The sequence below is a fragment of the Rhinolophus hipposideros genome, assembly GCF_964194185.1.
Source record: "Rhinolophus hipposideros genome assembly, chromosome: X".
NCBI lineage: Eukaryota > Metazoa > Chordata > Mammalia > Chiroptera > Rhinolophidae > Rhinolophus > Rhinolophus hipposideros.
This window is the reverse complement of record NC_138046.1, coordinates 3,645,127-3,669,422: the sequence shown is the minus strand read 5'-3', so window position 1 is coordinate 3,669,422 and position 24,296 is coordinate 3,645,127. Positions and strand designations below refer to the sequence as shown.

Below are 24,296 nucleotides of genomic sequence, written 5' to 3'. Positions count from 1 at the left end.
GGGCCAAGCCAATGCTGACCGATGTTTTGATAATCCTTACTGGCAGGTCTTGGAACAGTTTTGTGAACTGTGCAGACTCTTCAATCCCCTGACTTGGGGGTGCTCCCTTTTCAGTGAGAGTGAAGTAAACCAGAGGAATCTGCCAATGAAGTGGAAGAAAGTATTATGGAGCGGGCAGTCAGGAGTCTGGGCTTCTAGATCCCACTTGCTCCCTACTTGTATTTTATTTTCCTTTGCTGTGGGCCTCAGTGTGTCTTTCTGTAAAATGGATTGATTGAACATGCTGACTTCAAAGATTCCTTCCAGTTTCGACTTTGTATGGGTCTCTGCAATGTCTGATTTCTCCTCTGTTTCCTTTGCAGTGCTTCCCGTTGCGGCGGGGGAGGAAGAATGCCGGTAAGTGGGTGAAGTGGGGCACACTGGTGGCATGCAATGGGACCAGTTTCTCCGTGCTCCTGTTGGGTGGCTCATTTGATTCCTGGGCGGTACAGCCAATGGCCTAGATGCAGAATCTGAAGACACTCTCTGTCTCCCTCTAGTGGACTCCTAGGTCTTTGCCTTTTGGAAGTGAGTGAGCATGCACAGCTGGTTTATTTCTCGCAGGGAGGGTTTTCTCTGCTCAGGGAGCCAGGGGAGGATGTCCCTGAAGAGCTATCAGCAAGTGGCAGCTATCCATATGCTTCCGTTGTTCTCAGAGGTCTTTTTTTCCACTGGGAAGTATACCAGGGGTGGGAGGTATGCTGGGAAATGGGACAGGTAAGTGGATGAAAAGAGACTTGACATTTGACAGTCGGGACCAGTGGTATTCCCACCATTTGCTTTATCTGGAAGGCTTCCAAGAGGCTTAGTTAGGATTGAGGGGATATATGTAGCCTTGAGGGGAAAAAATGTCCTCTTTTTTGTCTCTGACAAGTTTCTTTGAGCTTGTCTGCTTTCTGCCCAGTGGATGGCATTCTGGGAGCAGCTCCCTTCTGTCCAGGAGGACCCAGTTGTCTAGAGGAAGATGACTGCATTGGGGAGGGAGAGAAAAGGATACTGGCCAGGAACGAATTTACTGCCAGAGCCTGACTCCGGGCATCGCCGGGCTTGGCTGAGGTCATCTAGGCCATCCTCCTGGCTCCAGCCTGACCTCCGCCATTCCCATTGGCTCTAGTTTTTCATCAGGATGAGCTCATGACTTGAATGAGCATGATTCCTAGGTGGTAGTTAAGGTTGGGGGTCATGTGGAAACAGAAAGGCACCAATTGACAAGTGGCATGCTAAGGACCTATGCAAGGTCCCCAACTAGTTGGAGCTGGTTTGGGCCTTCATACCAGGAGGCAGAGAGGGGATCTGGTGACCTCCTAAGGACTTTTCCACCAAAGGCCCCTGAGTTCTTGGGTGGTGGCTGCTAAAAAAGAAGAAGCGCCAGCGGGGCGAGGCGTTTATTTGCATTGCCATGGCAGCAGATGAGAGGGGGCCTATTTTGAAGCAGGAACACTGCTTTGATCAGCACACAGCATACATCTGCTTCTCCACCCCCCGCCTCCTCCCCCTACCACCATTCCAGGGCTTCTTGCTGAGCACAGTTCCTGCTTTGCAACAGAGACTTCTGGGGGCACAAGATCTGTGGGCTGCCCATCCTGGGGGAAGGACAAACTTCTCCATTTCAGAGACACCAGCTGCAAAGGCTAAAGAGAAACCCCTGAAGGCCCTGAAATAGTGACCCCCCAACCCCCACCAGACGAATGCATTTGCAGCTGCTAAGTTGCCTCATTAAACTATCTGTGCCAGGCTGACTCGCCAGAGCTCAATCCTGGGAGGGTGGGCACCAGGTGGCTGAGTGGTCTGTGGTTTCCAGTGGGGAGAGGAATGTCTTTTAGGGGCTGGGGCCAGGCAGAAGATGTTGCCACCTACAGGGCTGAGTTGGGACAGGTTTTTGTGCTAATTCTTTAGGTTAAAATTTGAAAATGTCTATTTAAGGGCAAATATGAACATTTTGTTTCAGGCCAACCCAAGGACCATCAGGCACAAATTAGGAGTTTTGTGGATGTGGCAATGGAAGAAGCAAGGCACTGGGGATCAGGGGGCTTGGATTTTAGCCCAAATTTTATTAATGATGATTCACAGTGTGAGTCCAGGCAAGGAACGTCCTCTCTCTGGATCAGTGTCCACATTTATCAAATGGAGCAATTTATTGCATTCACCCTGTATGGCCTTCACCCTGTCCCTTCCCCTCTCTGGGCCTTAGTGTCCCCAATTATAAAATGAATGGTTTGGTCTACGTGACCTCTAAGGTACGTTGCTGCTCTGGAATTCAATCATAAGAGGCAATACATTGAAAACAAAGTGCTGAACAACTGTGATTAGTTCTGAGATTTAGCTCAGGGAGGGAACAGAACTCTGGATTTGTTTTGTTATTTCTTTGTGGACTAGGAAAGGCGTTCGCGTATTTCAAAATTCAAAAAGTACAAAAATAAAGTGTCACTCCCGTCTCTCACCCACCCAGCCATCCTCTTGCAGGTGACTGAGGTTACCAGCTTCTTAGGTCCTTGAGAGTTCAGAAGGTCTAAAGAAAGTGAGCTGTGCCAGACAGCACTTCAGTGGAGGCTGGAGCTGCCTGATTTGGGGTGGGGACAGCGTTGAGGGGAACATGCAGAAAGGGCAACGGAGAAGTTACTGTGGGGCGGTGGTGGAAGAAGCATTAGTTGAGGGGTCAAGAGGCCTGGGATGCAATTTTGACTGTGCCACTCATGGTTGAATGATCTTAAGAAACTGCACCTGTGACCCTCAATGTTTCGCGTGCCCCTTGAGCCTGTTGCTTTCGTATGTGCTGTTTTTACAAGTTCCAGAATAGTAGAACAGACATGGTGGAGGAAAGGGCCAAGAAGGGACTTCTTAGAGAAGAGAAAGCTGTGACACTGACTCAAAGCTGACATGTGATTTGTATATGTGATCTTCTTCCTATTAAGATCAGTCAATCAAAGGTTTCTCTGACACCCTGCTGCTTTCGTCCTAACTGGTCTCACTGACAGAGCAAATCTTTAGCACTGTTTTCAGAGGAGAACATGAGCAGTGTCCACCTAGGCCCAAGGGATGACCTGAATGACCTTTGACGGTCTTGCTGTCATGACGCAAGAATCTGCTGGCACAGTGTTTTCCAAATTTCCCTTATTTGTGAACCAATTTCACAATTTTTGCCATCGCTTCATCCGATGCCATTATATGCTTACTATTTTTCTTTAAGTCAACCTGATTTTGAACAATAACCTCCCTCTAAGCCGTAATACCTATGAAACCAGCTTTGTGATACTAGTTACATCTTTCCCAATACATACTGAATCCAATATATGTCTATCACAATTTGAAATGTCAGTGTATCGCTCCATATATCGTGCATATAATAATACCAAGCACTGGAAAACACACACCAGCAGGTCAGAAGGAGGTTCAGGCATTCGGGGCTCATTCCAACACTCACTAGTTGCTCTCGGGCACCCCACATCACTTTATACTTTTTCCAAGTCCTCACACCATATTGCTTAAGTGCAGGTAGTGAAGTGAGAACATTGACTGGGAAACCAGAGGCTCTAGCTTTCAGTTCTGGCCCTGCCTTTGCCAGCTGTATGGCCTTCACCCTATCCCTTCCCCTCTCTGGGCCTTAGTGTCCCCAGCTATAAAATGAATGGTTTGGTCTCCATGACCCCTAAGGTATGTTGCTGTTCTGGAATTCAATGGTTCCCTGATTTCCAAACCCCACACTTCTACTGAAGCTCCCCTTCCCAGCAGACCACAGAGATGAGGAAACTGCGGACCTTCCCTCCCACCTCCCTTGCACCAAATCCTACCGAGGCCCCTTGCTCCCAGTTCACAAAGCTCCTTTTGTTGCCTGGAGCCGGTCACGGCTTCTCTCCGGGCTCCTGCTGAAGTGGCTGAGGCAACCTGGGGGGTAGTAGTTGGTCTGTAACAAGAGCCCCGGCTCCCCAACCCAACTGGCTCCAGCCTGGCTGCACGCTTGGCCTCAGCACCAGTCTCGTCTATCAGCTGCCCCAGACCCCTCCCTCCAGCTCTGATGGGCAGGGAGACCAGTTTAAAAGGGAGAAAGTAGAAACAAATACATTTATTTAAATGCATTTATTTCAGTTGCTACTGGGCATCACTTTGAATGCTTAGGAGGGCAGTAGACTGAAATACTGAGCTATGAAAATCATCAGGATAATAATTGAGTTTACTTCCTTTGTTTCAAAAGTGCTGAAATAATTCTTGTAACTGATTCTTGACAGATCTGGTCAGTTAGCATTTGCTATTGTATGAAGAACATTTGCAGGGCCCAGCTTATCTAGCATTTGACAGATATTTTACCCGGCAAACTTGGAATGGTAGAAAGATCTACTTAGTTAGTGGGTATCTGGAATTGATTATCATTTGAGACAGGAAATCTTTCAACCATAATCTACCATGAATTCCAACAAGACAAAAACGCGCTGAACTGTGAGTTGAGAACTCCAAGACCTAGTCCCAGCTCTGACATTAACTCCTTCTGTGACCTTGAGTTAGTTGTCTCCCCTCCCTGGGCCTCAGTTTCCTTGTCTGAAAAATGAGATGGTTGAACTAGAAGGTACCAAGGTCCTCTGTACTCTGACTCTGTGTCATCCTGCACCCCCACCTGTGCCAGAGTCGAATTGAAAGCAGGGAGAGGCGGGGATACGGTCATTGCAAAGGGCAATTTCAAGATGTTCTCTGGGATGGGAAAAAGATTTCCAGACCTGTAGATGCACAGCAGGTAAGTGTTCTGAGGCACAGCCTGGTGGGCCATTTTCATAGCATGGGCCAATCCAGAAGACCAGAGCAAGACCTGGCTTGAACGGGACAGTGACCCAGGGACAGGGGAGGGAATGGGAATTGCAGGTGGAGTGACAGGCCTGGAAAAGACCTGGGAAGTGCTGTAAGACACTTGCACCAGGACGTCCCATGAATACTTCCAACTCGACATTACAGATCGTCATTCTTCATCATGCTCTTGGAAACCTTCCCCTTCTCCAGGACTCTATTTCTTGGTTGATGTACCATCAGCCACCTAATCACTCAAGCAAGAATTGTGGGAATCACCTGGATTCCTCCATGTCTCTCATTTGCTGCCATCCCATGAAACGTCTCTGTAATGTTTCCTAAATCTGCCCTCCATCTTGGCCCTTAGCCGCTCTGGCACGGATGTCTGCTATGGCTTCCAAACTCGTCTTCCGGCCACCAAGCTTTCCCTTCCAGTCTACCTCCCATGCTGCTGCCAGAGTTCTCTCTTTAAGAGAAAAAAATCTGACCATGATCCAAAACCTTTGATTGTTCCTTACCTTTGGTAAAAGTATAACTTCTTTGCAATGGCATGTCAGGTCCTTCACAACTTAAACAACCTATCTTTTCCTTGCTTCATCTCCCAGTACATCCCCACATTTCTGAGTCTCATGGGACAACTGACTATTTTTTATATGTATAATGAACTCTCATATTGGGCTCTCCACTGGGTGTGTTTCTGCTAGCCTTCTGCTTGGCCTGTCAAGCTGTCCTCTGGCCTTCCTTCCCATCTTATCCATATTTCTACTATAACACATCGCACTCTTGTGAATTTGCCTTTTTCTTTCCTGTATCTGCCATAGACAGTAAGCACGGGGCCTCACATAAACAATGAATTTGCCAAGGATTGTCTTTTAGGTTTGATGGCATAGCAAAAGAGATTCTGGTAATCACATTAGCAACTTCTTCCTCTCAGTAGACTTTCTTCCCTATCATGCCAGCTCTGAACTAGCGATTACAGATTGCCACAGAGCCCCTACTCATTCCAGATGGCAAACTGTTTTGAGACAGAAACTGGAGGGTCGGGTAGGTCCAGCCAATGGTGCAATTCCACCAAATGTTTGGAACGTGGAGGTTGCCCTATTTCTCAAGGCAGGAGGGCACCTAAGGATGATGTTGGTCAGTGGTTTTCAAACCTGGTACTGAGGTTTTGATCTGTGCCCACTCAGGCTCGGCTCAAACCCTCCAAGTGTGGTCAAGCATCCCTTTTCATTCTATACTGAGTCGGAAGTTCTTCTTTATGTTGAGCCAGAATTTGCCTCACAACTTCCACCCAACGGCCCCATTTTTACCCCTTGGTGTCTCATGGAAGTCACATGTTCCTTCTTCCCTAGAACTAATCTGTTGGCATTTAGAATTTTCCAGAGTCTGAGATGGAAGGGACCTGGTAGCTCATTGCAGTTGGGGAACCTGAAGCCCAGAGAAGGTAGATGAACTATCTGCACAAGAGCAGACAGCTCGTTGGTGGCGACACAGAGACTAGAACCCAAGTCCCCAGTAATGTATAATGTACTCCCCAGAATTTGTCCTTCCCTACAGTGCAGAACAGCCTCAGTTCCTAAAATGATTTTTTACAGTCCTCATGGCTCTTCCCTAAACATACTCCCAACTGGAAGTCACGAGTGGCTGAATATCAGTAGCTCAGCTGCTGGAAGCTCCATGGTGCCTGGCTTTGGTCAGCCGGGGGTAAGGGCAAAGGTCAAGGGGGGCAAACTGGTGTTAGGAGCGGAGCTGCTCCCTCCCCACAGCCTTTCTCCGTGTCCTCCTCCTCTTTCCATAGAACTAAGTTCCATTCAGACAGCCTTCCTCCCATGCAGGGCAGCCAAGGGGCAGCTTTCAAAGGCCCCTTCTGACCTATTTGCTAGAGAGGCCCTGCTGTGTGACCTTCCACATCCCAAACCCAGAAACAGGAAGAGTTGGTTTGGTTTGCGTTTTGAGAAGGAAAATGAAAACATAGGAAGTGGAGCTCCTGAGAACAGAGGCTTCCAATTCTGTGTCCACATGCCCCTGGAGCAGGAGGTTTCAGGGAGTACATTCCACAGGGGAAGGGAATGGCCTCATTATGAAAAACAAAACACAAAGCCCTCTAAGGTTTGGAAAGAGAAAAAGGCCAAAAGGAGACTCTTAAGGATGGACGGGCAGTCCTTTGAGAATCTCCAACCCTCTCCCCCCCGTGCGCCACTTGTCCATTTGTGGCTGCCACCCCTTGATCTCAGGCTATTATCACCACATCTGGTCCCCAGAGATGCCCTGCTCCCTTTAACCTATGGCCCAAGAGGAGGGCTAAGCCGCTTTTCTTGTCTCCGTGAGGATCATCTAAGTAGGCTGGCACTCAGAACCTTCTTTTCAAATCAGGGAAAAACACAGACATAAATTAATTACAGGACATGCAAATGTCAGAACAACATTCAGGCTTCATAGAGTACATGCTTCTTGTCTGAAGAAAGCCAGCAAAAGCAGGACAGCGCTTTCTCAGTCCCCAAATATCTCTCGGGGTAATTACTCCATCGCACCGCATGAGCTGCTATGAGATTTCTTGGCTTTCTCTCCTCTCAGCTCTCTGTCATTAGGAGGTGGATGCCATCTTGTTTCCCAACCACAGTTACCCAAAGGGCCAATGCCAAAGGCCTTTTAGAAAAAACGTGTTCCAGAACTCCATCGGTCCTTTCCAGCTCTGGTTTCTGGGCAGCAGAACAGGGCCAATTCACAGCTAGTTGGCAGGGCAGAGATGTGGATCATTAGGGTGCCAAAGGAACATGGTCTTGAAGGAAACAGCTCTGGCCACCCCTGACGCTTCTATAGGCACACATGCTCATAGCCTCTTTACCAAACTGTTAGTTTTGCAGAATAACCACACTTGCACCACACAAAAACTTACCACTGCCTCTTCCTTCTCAAAGGGGGCTATGTGTCCCCCCTGGGCCAGAGGTAAGCACAACTTCTTCCTGGAAGATGCTTTCAAAGGAATCTGCTTGCAATGGCCCGTTTCCCCTGAAGGATCTGCGGGCAAAACATCATTTTTACATTACAGCAAGCATAGATAGCTATGGAAGAGCATGCTAAATTCACATGAATTGTAAGGTAAAAGTGGAGACTTCAAAGAAATTTCTCACTGTGGCCGGCTGCATGGGCTTCTCCAGCCCCTCAAGGCTGTGGCAGGGGGGATATGGGGCCATGCGGGAGTACATTGCTGCAGAAGTTTCAGAGGCACCCACTGACACATTGAGCTCCCTGAGGTGCAAACTGTGTCTCATTCCTCTCTGTATTGTCACAGAGCCAGCCACAGAGAGCATGCTCAGGAACTGGTTCATCCTTCCCTCCACGCATCCACCCATCCATTACCAAGAAAGAAGCAAAAAAGGTGGCTTTAAATTGGTGGAAAGAGCTCAGTTTCTGGACAAGGCAGACAGCCCTGGGTCTGAATTCTGACTCTGTCCCTTATTAGCTGTGTGATCACCTCTATGAGATTCAGTGGTCTCAATTTTCAGATGAGGACCCAAATACCCAACTCCTGGCTTGTTGCGGGGACTAAGTGCGACGGGGAGGGACAGTGCTCTATAAGATCCCAGGTAATACACAAATTATAGTTATTAAATGAGTATAAAATGACCACCATGCCTAGCCCAGGGGGACATGTTTTCTCCAGTCCCAAAAACTGATTTGAGATTAAGGCCGGAGCTGAGGCTTCAGGAATGAGCCCCTGGGCCTCTGGGATAGGGAGGGCCCATGTTGAATTGTGCTTCTGGAGCCCCACCCGCACTCCAGGGAGGCAACGTGCGGCCAGAGGGCAAATTCTGGAGGAGTTATGGAAGGGTCAGATGTACTTGCTTTCTCATGTCTGCCACAAGCCCCTTGGAAACCTGGCTCTCAGCAAGGGTCATTTGTCAGCAGAGGCCAAAGTACAACCAGGCATGATGACTTATATGGATGGGAACGCACTCTGTGACCTTGAGCAAGTGTCTTCTCCTTCTGGGCCCTGACTTCCCCATCATTAACACGAAGGGATTGCATACGGTGGTCTCTATGGCCCTTCCAGCTCCTACACAGGATGGTAACGTGACTCTTAACTGGAAAGGAGTTTGACACTGATTTTCCAAAAATGTGGTGTTTCAAAAATGTGGTCAATCTGGTCCTCTGATTGTCTGATACTGAATCCTAGACCTTAGTGAAACAGTGGAAAGCGGTGTGGGGAGGGCCTGGCTGGGGCCCCCTTCTAGGTAAGTCTGCTCGTTCCTATGGCTTCTACTGCCCGTGTCTGGCTGGACTGGCCCAGCTGGACATCTCCAGAGCAATCCATGCTCACAGTCCAGGTGAGGGGCGGGTGAATGAGCAGGTGTTTCCCAAGCCCCGGGCTCTGGCCCAGGTAGCTCACAATATAAAAGAGGAAAGGAAAGAAAACAGGAAATCCTGCCCACTCCATGCACCTAATTGTTCAGGAAGAATTCCTTCTAGGCAGGCCTCAGAAGTCAGCAACAGCTGCTGAGTTGCAAAGCTGACTGCTGCAGGCTCTGGGAGGCTGGGAGGCCCCTGCCCCCATCGCAGGCTGTTTGGACCTTTCCCATTCTTCGAAGCTCAGTTCAAATACCATCTCCTCCCCTCTTCCAGTCCCCAAGATACTGTGTGTCTGTCTTATAGCATGGATCACATTCTGCCTTGTGTTGGAGCTTTTTCCTTTCACATATAGATGAAAAATAACACGCATTCTCTAAGCAAAAACATCAGGTTGTAGGAGCCCAAGTCCCACAACCCCTCACTCCCACTGTCCTGAATGAGCCACTGTTAGGAGGACTTTTTGTAGCTTCCCAGAAGGCTTGTGTTGTCCAAGCTGTTGAAAATGCAGGAAAGAGAGATGCTTTGGACAGAGCTCTGGCTCCGGAAGCTAAACGCTTGGGTCTGTGTCTCAGCCATTTACTGCTCAGATCAGCTTGGGTGAATTATCTCCTCTGTGACTGTCAGTCCTGTGTTCTGTACAATGGGATAACAGTTCCGCTCCTGCCATCTCACAGGGTTGTTGTAAGGACCAAAGAAAGAAACGAAAGCAGGTTGGAAACCACACTGGGTGCCCTATTTATTTCCATGCTCCTCTCTGTGACTTGACTGGAAGCACCTGGAGAACAGAAACGTGGCACACCTGGGTCGTCCCCATTGCCCCTAGTCCTGACCCTAGTCCAGAACAGTCAAGTGGGGGGAAGTGAATGCTGGCTGGGGAACGTGCAGCTGATTCCCAGGGGTGTGCCACACGTGGAGGGGCATGCTTTGTTGCTGCCCTGGTTCTGGGCACACAGTTCTCTGACCTTCCTTTACAAAAGTTACTTGGCTTTCAAAATGCTGCTCCACTTTGAAAATTCTGCAACTACTGCTCCCACCCTCTACCCCCCTCAGCTCCGTTTCCTCAGATTCTGGCCCCAACTAATACTTTCACAGTTCCCTGTGCATACTTGTGTGTGTGTGTGTGCATGTGTGCACGTGTGTGTGTGTGTATGTGGGGGGGGAGAGAGAGAGAGAGAGAGAGAGGAGGAACTGCCCAATAAAATTCATTTTCTCAACAGACCAGGTGTAAACTGGTGGGAACTTACAGCTGGGACTCCTCAACTATCGTTTAGTCCAGTGACTCCTCTTCAACCTTTAACAGACGGGAAAACTGAGAGAAACTGAGATCCAGAGAAGGGAAGGTACTTGCCCAGGGATTGACTGGCTCTACCAGCCAAGTAAAGGGAGGGAGCGGCAAGCCTCTGCGCTGAGAAGGTTCAAGTTCAGGGAAGTAGCCTGGGAAGGGGGTGGGGTCCTGGATGAGATGAACATGACCAGAGGGGGTGGGCAATCTGGAGAAGCTGTTGGGACCAGCTGCAAAATTCCCTTGGAAAGTGGAAATAGAAGAAATCCAGGGTTGTGGTTTAGCAAGTTGTAACGAGTCTTGCTGAGCAAGGGGAGAGGGGAGAGAGGAAGAGAGAAATCGAGGGGGCCAGAAAAGCAGAAAAAAGGGAAGAAGGCAGGCTAAGCCAGGTGAAAGGAGGATATTTATAGCGCTAGGGTGACATTTATAGTCAGTAAGTGCTGGATGTAGCATATTAGTAGTCTTGTCTCACGCGGGACATGCAGTCACCTTGTAAGTTCCCAACAGCACTGTGTAGCTTTGGCTGGCTGCTAGAGCAGCAGCGCACCCGTGCTACAGCTGTAATCTGATTTTAGGTATACAGTCACAGTGCAAGGTGAGCTCAGCCCATTTTACAGGTGACAGTGACATCATGTGCCAATGAAAATAACAACTAACACAGGAATAATAGAAATAAGTAAATATGTACTGAGAGCCAATAGTTGTACTGATGAAGGGTCCTAGAGCCACAGTGTCTGCATTCAAATCCCAGTTGCACTCTTCATGTGCTGTGTGATCTTGGACAACTTGCTTAACTTCTCTGGGCCTCAGTGTCCTTATCTGTAAAATGAGGATAATAACAGTGTCTTCTTCAAAAGAGTTGGAAGGATCAAATAAGTTGACTCAGGGACAGCCTTTGAACAAGGCCTGGCACATAGTTGATCTTAATAAATGACAGCTATTACTCTCACCATCGCTATGTGCTGGGCACTGTTCTCAACATTTTACTCGTGTAGGTCATTCAGAAGGTAACTGAGGCCTAGATGTAAAGGGAACATATCTAGTCCATTGGCTTTTAAATTCGTCTTAGGTGAATATTTCCCCCCAAAAACTGAATCCAATGTGGAACCTCAATAGATAAAACAAAAAAAAAGGAGCATGGCTTTGATTTCAGCAAAGTTGGGTGGGGATGGGGTCTGGAGCCACCAGGCTCAGCCTTCCTTTATTCTCCCCTCCCCCAACATCCCCAAGGTGGGCCTTGAGGCTGCCCCCCCCCCCAGTCTGCAAGGCTATCCTCACAGTGTGTCTAACGTTTTTATGCTCAGGTGAAGGAATTGACTCTGGAAGGGCAAGTAACATGCCCAAGGTTACCGAGCAGGTCAAAGGCAGAGTGGGGTCCAGGTGGCACCACCAGGCGGAGGACAATAACTGGTCCTTGGTTAAACTGGAACACACAGCACCCAGGCTTGGGAAGAGAACAGCTAGGAAAGGAGGGTGAACAGCAGGAAGGGACAGCTTACCCAGAGGCCCTGCCCACGGGCCCTGAGTGTCACCAGCCCCTTTGGATGCTTCTGTCCTGCTGGGACCAGCTCAAACTTCCAGACAATAAGACAAGGCCTGTCCTCATGTCACCTCTCTCTGCACAGGGTTTGGGATTATCTTTTGACAAGGAATGTAGCCCCCTGTCTCTGAGGTCTCCGTTTGGGGGGATGCAGCTGACCTGGGTTAAATCCGCTTTGAGATGGGCCCCAGTGAGCATTTCCACAGGGCTTTTCCTTCTCCAGGTTCCTGGACGGTAGTCTGGCTTCCAAGCCATTGTTGCCGAGGAAGTGCAGGGCCCTGGCCTGGTGCTCTGCCCCTTTCACAGCTCCGGTCGGTGCCCCTACGTGCTCAAGGCATGCTGCTGTTTATCTTAGAATCTGTGCCTCGCCACCTTTTGTTTCCAGACTGACTTTGGCCTGGGTTACCTAAGGACACCCCTTGGAGGAGAAATGACAGGAGTTTTCCCCCAGAGAACTTTGGGACTTCTCTAGAAGCCCTTGTTCAAACCTGATCACTTGAGCCATTCAGGCCCCATGAGAGAGAACTCTGTGAGACAGACTCTCCAGGGCAGGGCAAGGCAGGGACAAATAGTGGAGGGCAACGTCCAGGTGCCTGGATGGGCCTCAGACCTCCGACTGTACCACGGGGGGATGGAGCAGATGTCCCCTGAGAACCCTCCATCTGCAGGCTGGGCTGCCCTGGAGGCCGGGCCACTGGGGGCTCTCCTGGGACTGGCCTGGAATCCCAGGGGAACATACCAAGTGACTGATGCAAAGAAAGCCTGCCCACTGACATACATATCTTGCTGGCCCTCCTTGCTAGTCACCAGTCGGTGGAGATACAAGGGGCAGATTACTGCCCCCCCCAAGCTGCAAACTGCTCCTCTGACACAAAAGCAGCTTTTATTCATGGCAAGGCCAGCTGCTCAAATGGACAGAGCCCTGGACCCCTGGGCCAGACTGCAGGGTACATGCTACACCACACAGGTGATGGCAGGAGGAGGAGAGGCTTCTGCCAGTTCTGACTGGGGTGCAGGTGTGTGTACTGAGGCCAGGGGCTGGGGGTGAGGGGCCAGCGGCTGGGGGTCGCTGCTGTAACTGCTTCCCAGATAAAGGCAGAATCAGTGGCAATCAGAACTGAGCAGGGACAAGATGCAAGAACATGATGTAAGGACAAGAAGAAAGCGGTCAGGCAGGACGAAGGGCTAAGGTGGGCAAATTGGCCATGACAAGCGCGTCTTTTCCAAGCTTTTGTCATCTATCTAGGTACATAATGGCTTAGGGAGGTAGGTGTTATGGTCTCCATGTAAGAATTGAGGAAACGGAAGCCCAGAGAAGTGCTGTTTGGCCTCTAGTAAGTGTGGAAATGGGTGCTCAAAGCCAAGGCTGCTTCGACAGTTAGGAGCTCCTTCTCTGGAGCTCATAGAATCCACACGCACGTACATTGTTATTGTACACACGGCAGCCCTCTGAAGGCGTGGCTGCGAGGGCCTAGGACTTCCTATTTTCCCAAGGCCCAGAAGAGGGTATATAGCCATACACCGCAGGTGGTGACGGGGAAGGCTGATGCTCGGCTTTCAGAGCTTTCTGCCTTCAGTTGGAAAGGGGTAGACCCCACAGCTGTTCTGTCTGCAGCTGGTCATTCCCACTTACAACGTGTTCTCACATCCGTCATCTCAAGATTTGCAGGGCAGAAAAAAGATTTCCATTTTCTAAGTGAAGAAACTGAGGGTCAGTAACTTTCCAAAGGTTGCACAGCTTTTCTTTCTTTCTTTCTTTCTTTCTTTCTTTCTTTCTTTCTTTCTTTCTTTCTTTCTTTCTTTCTTCCTTCCTTCCTTCCTTCCTTCCTTCCTTCCTTCCTTCCTTCCTTCCTTCCTTCCTTCCTTCCTTCCTTCCTTCCTTTCTTTTCTTCCTCCCTCCCTCCCTCCCTCCCTCTCTCTCTCTTTTACTGAGTGGTGGAACCAGAACTCGAGACCAGAACTGAGCCCAAATCCCCTCTACTTTTTCACCAAGAGCACTTGGCCAGCAAGGGAAGGACAGAGCAAGTATACTGAAGCAGAACGTTCAAGGCCAAAAGAAGCAACCCCAGTTCCCTAGGGTGACATTTAAGCCCTTCGCTCTTTTCCATACAACCCCCTGCATTGCAGATACACTCATTGGGGCCTTTGAGAGAACAAGACAAGCCAGTTAGCTCAGTTCTCCAGAACGGACCCCAGAGTGGACCCCAGAGCCCGTGACTTTTGTGGCTTTCTGGATGCCCCATCAACCCAAATGGCTTAGTGGTCAGGGGGTGCCAAGTTAGGCCCAGCCACATGAAAGTCTGGATGGGGTGGGCGGGGCCTTCTCTCTCTCTCCCTCACTGCCTGTGGTTGCGTGTCATTCTGGGTCATTGAGTCATCTTTACATTCCTCCACTCCAGTGACATTAGGGAAAGAAAACCCTAAATCTCTCAACCACCGCTTGGTTTGGTCAAGGCTGCTTCTGGGCCACTCACTCACTCTTCACTCAGTCCTTTAACAGATATTCCCTAAGTGCAACTCTGTGTCAAACTGCTTCCTGAACAATGGATACGCCATCAGTAATAAAACAGTCCCCGCCCTGAAAGAATTCAAACTCTTGTTGGGTAGGAAGACATATAGATAACTAAACTCAACATGGAATCATTGCTGACGTAACAGCTGTGGGAGCCCCCAGAAAGGGAGTGGCTTATGCTGTTCAGAGGAAGGCCTACAAGGGTATGTAGGACTTTGCCAGGTGCAAGAGATTGGGTGAATAACTTAGCCTCTTTGTGCCTCAGTTTCCTCATCTGTAAAATGGGAGAGTAATAGTACCTCCAGGGTTTCTGGAAGAAGTGTATAAGTTCAAACGTGCAAAGAGCTTAGAACATTGCCAGACACACTGAAGGCACCATGTAAGTGTTTGTGAAATAGGTCTGACAAAATAAGGATGAGCATTTCTGTGAGAGAGAAGAACATATGTAACACACTCGGAAGGTAATGACGTTAAGTTAATGAAGTCTCAGGAATGCCGGCTGATTTGGTTGGGTGACCCTGTGCAGCACTTTGAATGTCAACCTTAGAAGTGTGGACTTGTCTCTGTACATGGACGGACAGCCATTTCTGAAGCTAGGTCTTGTCCATGGAGGGTGGCAGAGGACCCCTGTGTGAAGTGCTGGGTCCAAGAGATTGCCACAAGCCAGAAGCAGTCAGTCACCACATTTGAATGGAGGTCACCAGCCCTATGCATCGATCTGGGGAAGGGAGAGTTGGGGGACAGGCGCTACATCTCAGCCCTCAAGTTGCCGCTCACCTCATTAGAATAAGGCTTGCTTCTGCGAAGAACCTACTCAATCATCTTGGTGCAAAGTGGTGGGGATGTGTGGGTAAGAGGTTCTGTTGCTTTCTGAGAGGCAGTATGTATAATGGTCACTAGCCAAGGCCGACAGGCTGTCTGGGTTTCCATCCTAGTGTCACTTCCAAACCTTCGACCATGGGCGAATCGCTTAACTCCTCTGCTACAGTTTTCCCACTAAAAATGAGAACGATGGTAATAATTAGGCCTCCTCATAGAGTTGTCACGATGATTAAGTCACACATGGAAAGTGCTTAGAATGCTGCCTCATGCAACAAGGGCTTCAGAAATGTTAGCTCTTCTCAGGGACTAAGGGTCTGCCATGTGCCACGTGTCTGGTACCCCTGGGGTAAAAGGCAGAGGCCTAAAGGAGAAAAAAACACTCATTTTTATATGAAAACAACATGGGTGTATCCTAGAGTAGATGTTTAAGATAAAGGTAGCGACTTCAAAGACATTTCCTGCTTGGAGCCGAAGCTTCAGGGTTCATCTTCAGTCTCCAGGATTTCTCCACATTTGTCCCCCTTGCCCCTTCAGGATACTTGGCACACAGACACATGTGAGCTCATGGGACTTGACGGTGGCGTAAGGATGATGACTGCCATGATATGGGTGAAAGGAGAGCCTCAAGGTTCAAATTCTGCCATCGCTATTTACTAGCTGTGTGAACTTAGCAAGTTACACTAGATTTGTCATCCCTCAGTTTCTCCATCTGTAAAATGGGGGTGATGATAATGATGGTGATGATGACAGTACCTGCTTTAGAGGGTTGTGGTAAGAACCACGCTGGGCATAGAGTTAGCACTCAATACACATTAGCTTTTATTAAATCCCTTCTCACATTTCCTCCTACAACAACATTGTCACATGGGTGTCATCCTGTCCTTTTATGAAGAAGGAAATTGAAGCTGTAAAAGGTTAGATCGGATTTTCTAACAGAGGGCACTCCTGCAATGGGGACGGGGTAGGAATAAATGCCCTGTGGGGTCCTTTCCAGTTCCCAGGTTCTGTGATTCAAGTTCAGCTTTGGAGGGCTTTCACATCACCGTTCTGGCTGGGGCCTACGCAGCAGAACTCAGGAAATAGGGGAGGGACTGGCCAGGGAGGGAGATGCCTTAGCAGGGTAGGAAATGGCTGCTGCCGCCCTTCCTTCTAGGCTGCTGCCGCCCAGGGCTGTCCCACACTCCAGCCCCACCAGAGAGCAAAAGGGAAACTCCTGTGTTTGGAGGAAGCTGACTGTGGCCTCCTTTTCCTCAGAGGTTAGGTAACTTGCCCTTGTGGCAGGAGCAGTGCAGGGGCTGTTGGAAACAGAAGTCAAAGGCTTGGCAGCACCAAGCTGGGCACAGAGAGGAGCCTCCCAATGGCTGTTCATCCCGGCTGAGCTGGTCCGGAATGGGGATTGCTGAGAGGTCAGAGGGCTGATTTATGATCATATGAGGAAAGCCAAAAAGAATTCCATGAAGCAGCCTGGCCTAGTAGAAGGAGGAGTACACAGGAGGTCTGTCTTGATTCTGAAATGGACTCACTATGTGACCTTGGGCAAGTCCTCTACCCCATGTGAAGAATGCATTCAATAAATATTTCCTGAACACCTACTGTGTGCCAGGACTGCCCTGTGGAAAAGAATAAATGGCACGGCAATCACCATGTTAATCTCTCATTCCCTACCAGCCCTGACATTGGGTCCATGAAAAGTGGGTGCCAATCTATAGATAAACCCACCTCCATTCACGAACTCCTGTTCCTTTTCCTAGCCTGTCCCTCCCAAATGAGGTTGCTTTAGCCGGTCTTGTGGCACAAGGTACGGAGATGGTGGAGGGAAGGGCTGTGAACTTCACCTGCGTGTTCCCTCATCATGATTCCCATTGTGCTATGGGATTATTACCCGCACATTACAGATGAGAAAACAGGCTCAGAGAGGAAATATGGCCCAGGCTGTGCCCAGTTAGTGCAGAGCCGCTGTTAGAATCTTGCCCTCCTTTACTGGCCACCACTAGAGGTGGGGTGCAAATGAACAGGTCTGAGAGTCAGCAGCTTTCTGTGCTCCTTCCATTGTAAACAAAGGCAGATCAGGTAAGGCAAGTTTGCTTGCTGTGGGTGGAGGTTAGGGGTAAGGGAATTTAAGTTATATAACTTAGTGTCTTGGATCCAGGCTTTTTTTGTAGACCCCCAGGGCCGATCTCTGAGAACAAAAGTGAATCTTTCTTTGCAGAGACTGTACTCTGAGCGGGGCACCACGCCCAGCCCCTTTGGGTCCTCACAACAGTCCTGCAACGTGGACATAATTAATGCCCCTCCCCCCCGTTTAGATGGTCGCCACGTCTTTGCATTCTTGGGCCTCACTGTTGCGTCTATAACGTAAGAGTCTGTAAGACACGCTTCTGCTCATAAGATCCAGGGATTCTTGGTATTAGAAGCCTTTCCAGGTGTTCTTGTTGGAAGTCGGGCTCCCGTTGCTCTGGTCAGATGGAAAACGGGGTGGGGGTGGGGGTGGGGGTGAGGTGGGAGGGGGTGGTGAGGAGTGAGTGTCAGCCTGCCAAGATGGTGGGAGCCACGGTTCTCCTCCGCATCTGACCTATGCACAAGATCTTCTGCCATTTCACGTGCTTGGTGAGATTTGGGGTAGACAGGCGGCGGAGAGGCTGCCCTGGGGACTAAGAAGACCCTCACTCTCGCACTGAGGTGGGAGAGCAGGAAGGAGTGGGATTGGTAGTAAGACACCTCTCAAATAGGGGTCGGGGTGGAAAGGGTCGGAAGGTGACTCCAACCGGAGAGGGGGCCCGATGGCAACGGGGAATCGGGCTATCGGGGAATCGGGCTATCGGGCTATCGCAGCTAGATGACTTGAGGCCAGAATAGGATAGAGAAGGCGGGGGGTGTTCCTGCCCTAGGTGGGGGCGTGGAACTTTCTAGTCGCTATGAGGGGCGGGGCCAGCCGACAGTGGCTCTCTCAGCCCCTCCCTCCCTCGATGTTTCCCGGGCTGCGGGCTCAGTCCGGGTGCAACCACCCGAGGCGCCAGCGATCCTGCGAGCCGGCTCGCTGCCTGCCTGTGCGCTCCGGAGCCGCGGCCAACGCATGGCCCAGGCGCGGGGCTGGGGGCCGGCCCAGCGGCTTCCGAAGCCTCGGACGTGGACGCCGAGGACGCTGTGGGGTGTGAAGGGCACCCGGGGCGACCCGCTGCGCTGGAAACCAGGTGAACAGAGCTGGGTGGACCTGCGGAAGGTCAGGGCTCGGCTGCAGTTGGCCGAGAGCCTCGGCGCTGCCTTCCCGGACGCTCCGCCAAGCTCCGGGCCTCTCGTCTTTGCTTCCAGTCCCGTTTTCATCTATTAGTCCTACGTCCGTTTGTCTAAACCCCACCCCTGGCTGGCAGTCCCCCTTTTCAGACCTTCCACCCCAGCGCGCCTGCTTTCTTCTAATTCTTCACCCACTCTTGCTCTGTCTCAAGGTGCCCCGTCCTTTTATCCCAACTGTCCGTCTGGCTTCGTCCCTCCCCACCTCTCTCTCTCTGCCTTCAGCCTCCGCTCAAAAAGAACGTTATTTTAGTTACCAACACACAGTAGGCACTTAATAAACAGTATGCTCTTTTCCCTTTATTCCTATTCATTGTCTCTCTGCCTCTGGTATCGCACTTCCACCCTCCTGTCTGTCTTCCTGTCCCACTGTACGTCTGACCCTCGGCCTGTATTTTTACTATTTATTCCATTGTCTGTCCTTCTAGCTCTCTTTTTGTCTCCGTATCCTTAGGTCTCACTACCTATTCAGTAGCTCCCTACACCCCCCTCCACCATCCGTCCAAGGGCCCCTTACTGCCTAACTCTATTCCCCAGTTGCATGACACAGCCAAGCCCCCCCACCCCTGCCCCAAGCACATTTTTAGTCAGATCGAAATGACTAAAAGCTCCATCCCGAGGCCTGTTTTCACTCCAGCGGGTCTCAGAGTTCCTGGCACTTTGTCTTTTGAAAAATTGAAAAAAATATATATTTCTTTGAGCACTTAAAAAATTTTCCAGGCTCTGCCCATTTCTTTTCCCCAGTAAATTCTCCCTTGCTCCTGCCCAAATGGCACGGAGGAAATAGCAAACTGGGTTGGGTTTCTCGACATAGATTGTCATGGAACATGAACACACTGAAGGACAGGGCCTGCAGAGATGCTCAGATCAGACCCTCTGGTTGTACATATGTGGACATCGAGGCTCAGAGAGGGCAAGACTCTCAGCAAGGTCGCACAGCATCTGTGTTAGAAGCAGGGTAGAAGCCAGAGTTGCAGTGTCCTGCCCCTGATCCAGGAGTCTTGGTGGCAGTGGGACCCAGGATTCACTTCCCTGGTGTTTCCTGGGGGTCTGTTGATTCAGAGACATCAGGTGTCCAACCTGGGAGCCTTGCTGCCCCACCTCTCTCCCAGTCCTCGGGACCTCTCCTGGCTGCTCATCTGTCTGAGTTGGGCATTCTCCCTCTGGGGTTGCTGTTGCCTCCCCCACTGGCACAGGAGCTCCACAAAGATAAGGACCCCAGCTGTCAGGCCCATCTGCCGTGTTCTCTGCCCCAGCCACTTGCCGGTGCCCGGGTGCCCATGTTGACTGACAGGTTGATACATACGAGGTGTGACAATTAAGTTCGCGAACTTGTTGCACCGATGTCACTAACCTTATTTGATATCAGAGGGATTATTCATTATGAATTTGTACCAACTGTACAGTTAACCAAGTTTACTATTTAGACGTGCTGAAAATGCTGTGTGAAAAAATTAGATGAAAACAACCTGAATTTTTCGCCAACAATTCATGGTTCTTGCATAAAGACAATGCACCAGCTCTCAGGTCTCTGTCTGTGAGGGAGATTTTAGCCAGTAAACAAATAACTGGATTGGAACACCCTCCCTATTCACCTGCTCTGGCCCCCAATGACTTCTTTCTTTACCCGAAGATAAAGGAAATATTGAAAGGAAGACATTTTGATGGCATTCAGGACATCAAGGGTAATATGACGACAACTCTGATGGCCATTCCAGAAAAAAAGTTCCAAAATTGCTTTGAAGGGTGGACTAGGCACTGACGTCGGTGCATAGCTTCCCCAGGGGAGTCCTTCGAAGGTGACCGTAGTGATATTCAACAATGAGGTATGTAGCACTTTTTCTAGGACGAGTTCGTGAACTTAATTGTCTCACCTCATATGCATAGGGAAGCCCCAGCCTGGGTGAAGGTCAGATCAGAGCTTTTATTTAGAGAGAAAGAGAGCGAGAGAGTGAGAGAGAGGGAAAATTGGGAGGTGGTGGTGGAGGAGACCTCTACTTGGAGAAGAGCCCGTTGAGAAAGGACAGGGACTCCAGGGCCAGGAAGAGCCCAGACCCTTTGTTGAGTAGCCCTCGAGCCTCACAACAATTCCTAGGCTCTCCCTGATGTCATCCTGGGGCCTCTGAGGGCTATCCTTCGGGGAAAGGAGCCAGCGTGGGTAGGTGTCCAGGGGACCGCTCTGTCTGCTTGAATTGAGTTTGCCAAGCTCTAGAGACCCATAATCACAGGGTTGGATTGTGCTAGGCTCTGCGCAGAGCCTGTAAAAGCTACTCCCTCCACCCCTGCCCGAGCAGCCCTCCAACTTCATGGGCACAGAATCTGGTTGCACGTGCGGTCAGGCTGATTGATGGTGGGGCCTGTGGGTGGGAAGGAAGAGCCCCCTCTTTCCTCCTTTTCTATCTCCTTCTTACCCTCCCAGGTTTTGCCTTGGGAGCTCCTTACCCAGAGGGAGGGCCATGTGGAAGGTTCCCAGGCAAGAGGGCAGGATTCTGAGCTCTGCTCAAGGGCTCTGGGTGCCCACTGTTGTGGGGTGAGCTGGGGGCAGTGCTGGAGGCAGAGGCCAGGTTTCCAGCCTTCTAGGCTGGCTGGGCCTCAGCAACCCCCTTCCTTTTTCTCTTTCCTCTGCTCTTTCTGGCCTGGAGCCCAGCTACTCCCCATCCTCAGAAGTCCCTCACCCCCCCACCCCCGCAGAAGCCCCATGAATGTTGGCTTTCTGGGAGCCCCACCCACATGGGAACACACAGAGAAGCTCACGGAAGCAGAGAATACACTGGAAAGAAGGGACTCGAGAAACTAGGGCTCAGCCCTGCTTTTCCAGATGAGGAAACAGCCTAGCCAGGGAGAAACAAGCGTAAGGGTTGAAAGTAAATCAGGCACAGGGGACATTGGGGGAGGGGGAGGAGGGAGGGTCCCTCCAGGCTCAGCTGCTTGTATGTGTGCATGGGGAGGTTGCAAGGGGGCTTGTGTTAGAGGTGGGTTTGCCTTTACTCATCTGCCCTCAGCACTCTGTGACCTTCCTATGAAGGACAGGAATGGGTGGGGTGCGGACGGGGGACATCCTGCTCCGGGTGTCTGTGCTGCAGTCACCAAGTGCTCTGCCCAGGGTGACCTCACCTATTCATTTGGGCCAAAGGCAGGGAGACCTCCCTGAGGGAGCAGGGGTTGGGGGCTCACCTGCCTACAGCAGAAAACCTCTTGGCCCTTTGAGATGGGCCAGTAAAGCCCGGCCAGGGGCCCACCTCATTGTCATGGCCTGGTGGGTCTATTATGTGGATGTGAGCGGGCCAGCCCTTCATCAGGCTGACACTTTGATGTTTGTTGGGGAAAAGGGGACAGGCTTTTGGGTGTCTGGGGAAGAGCCGGGGATAGGAACAGGGTGGCCCTGGGTTCTTTGCCTTCAGCTGTTGAGTCCATGTGCCTGGAGGCCTCATGAACCACCCCAGCACTTTCTTCTCCATGGCTCCAGGAGGCAGGTGGGAGGGAATGAAGGTCTGTGTGTTGTAGCTTGAGGGGGAGCCCAGAGAGGTAGGTGACCCCTGAAACTCCCCTGGCCTGGGCCTGGCTCCCCCTCACAGGCAGCCCAGGACTCCCAGCCCAGCACAGGGCTCCCCGTTCCAGGGTGTCTGGCATATGGGGTGAGCACAGCCACAGTGGTCCCCTGGGCTGTGAGCTGAACTCCTCCCAGGACCTAGCTGTCTGTGCCCCACCCCCACTCAGCAATGCTCAGTGAGGTGCCTGTGTGCCCCTCACCTTTGCAAGCCCCTCTCACCACCGCTTCTTCACCTCCCCACGTCTGGCCCTCCTCTGGCTACCCCTCTTAGTGCAAACCCCTGCCATGGCCACAGCTCCTCAGGATTGTTTTATGAGCTGTAACTAAGTATCCCACGTTGTGGGAGCCTGCTCAATAGCCCCCTTTCATGAGGCTGGGTGGGGGGCCCCAAAGCACCAGGGAGCAGGCGCTTACCCTCACAGGCCTGGCTGGTGGGCTTTGGATGAGGCATGCAGGAATGTATGTGAGGGCACCCACGGTCATGTGCTGGACCCGCCTGTCCGGGTGTAATTCATTTTCCCCTCACGCTCCTACTCCCCTTTCTTTCTCCCCAGCTGAGTTTCCTGGAATTATTTGCTGCTGCTCCTTTAGCTACATGGAAAAGGGTCATAGACGAGTCTGTCTGGTTCCTTCCTGGCGTTACCCGCAGCCATTCCAGTGTGGGCTTATGGGTCTGCTTACAACAGCCTGAGGAACCCCCATTCCTAGGCAGTGGGGGAGGGAGGTGTAGGGACTGTTGTAAGTCCTCAGATAGGCACTTATTGGGACCCAGGTGTTGTGGAGTGAGGCTCAGGGTAACAGCGTACGTATGGAGTTTCTCTCTGCCCTGGAAAAAAGCTAGCTCTGCAACGTGGTTAGTGCCGTCCTGCTCCTGTCACCGCCCTCTACAATCTACCCTCACATCCGTTGTCTCTACTCCGCCTGCCACGGATTGTGCTCTAACCTCATTTGACAGGTGAAGAAACCGATGATTGGCTCACACAGTGACTTGCCCTGGGAAATACAGCCATAACGTGGTAGAGCTGAGACTAGCGCCCAGCTGCCCCACTTCCCGATCCAAGGCTCATTCCACCATTGCTTGGGGCCTCTGTCACCATGTGTAATGGTTAGAAGCACTTTCTGTGTGCCAGCCATCATTCTAAGTGTGACTTGGCCCAGTGGATTTGCTCAACAGCCATCCAAGGTCAGGGCTGTGATCATCATCCATACTTGACAGATGAGGAAACTGAGGCACAGAAAGTTGGAGAGTAATTTGCCCAAGGTCACACAGCTAGTTAGTGGTAGAGTTGGACTTTGTACCCAGGCCGTCTGACTCTAGAAGCGACGGTCCTGCCTTTTGCACAATGCAGCTGTGCTGTGGTCATGGTAGAGTGAGGGAAGCCTGAGCCTGGGTGCATGCCCGCACCACAAGGCCTTTTCACCTGCCCTCAGGCAGCCCTCATGCACTTACATTTTCCTGCCTGCTGGCTGAGTAGGCAGCCAGGACAGCAGCACTATAGGACACATGTAAGACTGGGGCTTGTGGAAAAAGTGACGCCAAGGACCTGATGGTTCCAGTTATCTCCAGAGGCACTCAAGAGGCAGCCCAGAAAGGAGCCTGTGAAAAGGTACCATCTCCTCATCCGATCCAGGCACCATCACTGAATATCTGTTCTATGCAAGACGTCAGCTTACATGAGGGCTGGGGGTGGCTTGGGGAGCAAGAGAGAGTTGTGTGATTGAAAAGATGAGCTACGGTATCTTTGTCCTGAAGAGGCTGAGCTCTTCTTGCCTTTCTGAAGCTCATGGGGTAAGGGAAGGAGATCAAACAAGACACAAAGAAATAGCCCAGACATCGCTTGGGCCATTTCAAATGTCACAATGCACATGGCAAATATTAGGATTATAGTTTTCCCTGACTATTGTGTTCACTCAGTCATTCAACAGATGTTTTTATTGAGTACCTTACTCCATGCCAGGCACTGTGGAGCTCTCGTTCTAGTTATTTATGGTAATTGCTCTTTTTTTTCAGTTTTTGTACTCTTTTTGTAGTGTTTGTTCTTTCTGCAGTTTTCCCTGTTGTTGTAGTTTTCTGGTTTGTCTTGTTTTGTTTTAAGAGCTGAGTATCTCAGAGCCCATCATATCTAATTCAGTTAAAGGTATC

At 50.6% G+C, this 24,296-nt stretch overlaps 1 protein-coding gene across 4 annotated transcripts in view; it reads left to right on the top strand.

Annotated features, from left to right (window-relative positions):
- The window catches only part of STARD8 (StAR related lipid transfer domain containing 8), a 63,698-nt gene that overhangs the window by 7,631 nt on the left and 31,771 nt on the right, over positions 1-24,296 (top strand). For 2 of the 4 annotated variants that reach the window (XM_081041924.1, XM_081041922.1), the window contains exon 2: positions 363-396. In XM_081041924.1, the coding sequence (XP_080898050.1) occupies positions 363-396 (34 nt within the window). Of the gene's footprint in view, positions 1-362; positions 397-18,303; positions 18,507-24,296 lie in introns of those variants that run through there. The other 2 variants (XM_081041923.1, XM_081041921.1) reach the window with 1 other exon arrangement.